Raw genomic sequence first — 1,584 nt, forward strand, 5'->3', positions numbered from 1 at the left:
ATCGGTGAAAAATTAGTTTTAATCAGAGGATATGGAAAAACAATCGGTGAATGTGTAAGAAAGATGAAGAAGTTGATGAAACGGTGAAGGAAAACCCAGATCAGTGAAGAGTAATGGTGAATCTGTGAAGAGGAAATGAAATAGAGGCTCTGGAACAGGAAACCCTAGCAGAGGACTTTGTTTCGTGGTAGATGGAGATGCGAAAGTGGAATGACGAAATGAAACGCTGATGCTTGGAGAGAATACGCGAGTCAGCGTATTGAAGACGTGGCCATGGAGGAGTGGCTGAGGCTTGCACGGAAAGCTGAAGACATGTCTGATGATAAATGGAGTAACATGTATGAGAGAGAAAGCACCATGGAAATGGAAAATGAGAGTGAGAGAGGTGCTTGGAAGGTGGCTAGAGGAAGTCTTTGGACTCTCTAGCCTATGACTTTCAAGAGAGAATTAATTCTGGTTTTCTGAAATTCTAATTCTCATTAATCTCAAAAGTGAGGAATACAATAAAGGGCTAGTATTTATAGTAACCCAAGCTCCTTTCACGCTAAGCTACAAATACAATGAAATGTAAAAATCCATGAAAGAGGATTGTGCCAAGAGGGATTCCATCAATGTGTTTAAGATTTACCCACCATCCTATATTCCATGACATGAGAAGGTGTGACGACAACAGTGAAAAAGGGATTGCATGAAATGAAATTGCATGCTACTTCTCTTGCCCTGGTTTCATTTGGGTGGTTCAGAGATGAAGTTCTTTGAACAGACCTCTCACCTTTGGAATACAATTCACGTACTAAACCAGTCAACGACATGTTTTGTGAAGAATCTGAAATTTTGTGAGATGAAAAAAATATAAAGATAACAAAGCAAACAAACAATGAATCCTTTCGTGTGGATAGTCCACTTCTACTCCACTTTGCTTACACGTATTTACATTGATCTGATCTGTTCCTACGTATTCAAAGAAAACTAAATCTCCGTGGTCCAAGGAATGATGTTCCGTAAATTCATTCCACCCCTTTTTCAGCCAAATCTCACCGTTTTCATTTTCCCAAATCACTTTCCATTGAGTTTGATTAGGAAGGTTCATGAAGAAAGGATTTTGGAGACCATCTCCATATTTGGCAGTAAACATATTTGGTATTTTCTGCAAAAGGAAATTGGTGATTAGTGGTTTATGATGATCATAAATCTCTATTAGTATACATGTAAATATAAACCATAAGAATACTTACAACGGTTTGAAGATTCGTTCTAAGAATAACTTTAAAAAAGGAGATCGGCAACATAGGAGCCCTCTGATTCTCAGATGCCATGCGTATAGTTGGAGCCAGAAATGAAGAAATGTCCCCAGTAAAGATGGTGATACGTTGTTCTGATGGGTTGTATATAAAAGAAGGAAAATGGTGACTGTCAAATCACTGTACAATCTGGAAGGCATTAAATTACCATAAATGTGATGTGATTGATAGATGATATTAATTTTTCTTGGTCTCAAATTCTTTTTCTATCAACCTTTTTTGTGTAAGCAAATATATTATACACTGCCTTTTCTTTTTTAATTAGCTTACCTTAAAAAAGAAA

General features: G+C 37.1%; 1 protein-coding gene across 1 annotated transcript; it reads right to left on the reverse strand.

Annotated features, from left to right (window-relative positions):
- Positions 1 to 617: 617 nt before the first annotated feature.
- On the reverse strand, positions 618 to 1,316 carry LOC106773407 (B3 domain-containing transcription factor VRN1-like). The gene is made up of 3 exons (XM_014660103.1): positions 1,236 to 1,316; positions 925 to 1,147; positions 618 to 826 (listed from the first exon to the last, which is right to left on the reverse strand). Exons 1-3 carry the CDS (start codon positions 1,314 to 1,316, stop codon positions 618 to 620), a joined length of 513 nt encoding a protein of 170 aa, XP_014515589.1.
- Positions 1,317 to 1,584: the final 268 nt, after the last annotated feature.

This window comes from Vigna radiata, chromosome 9 (genome assembly GCF_000741045.1).
Source record: "Vigna radiata var. radiata cultivar VC1973A chromosome 9, Vradiata_ver6, whole genome shotgun sequence".
Classification (NCBI taxonomy): Eukaryota; Viridiplantae; Streptophyta; class Magnoliopsida; order Fabales; family Fabaceae; genus Vigna; species Vigna radiata.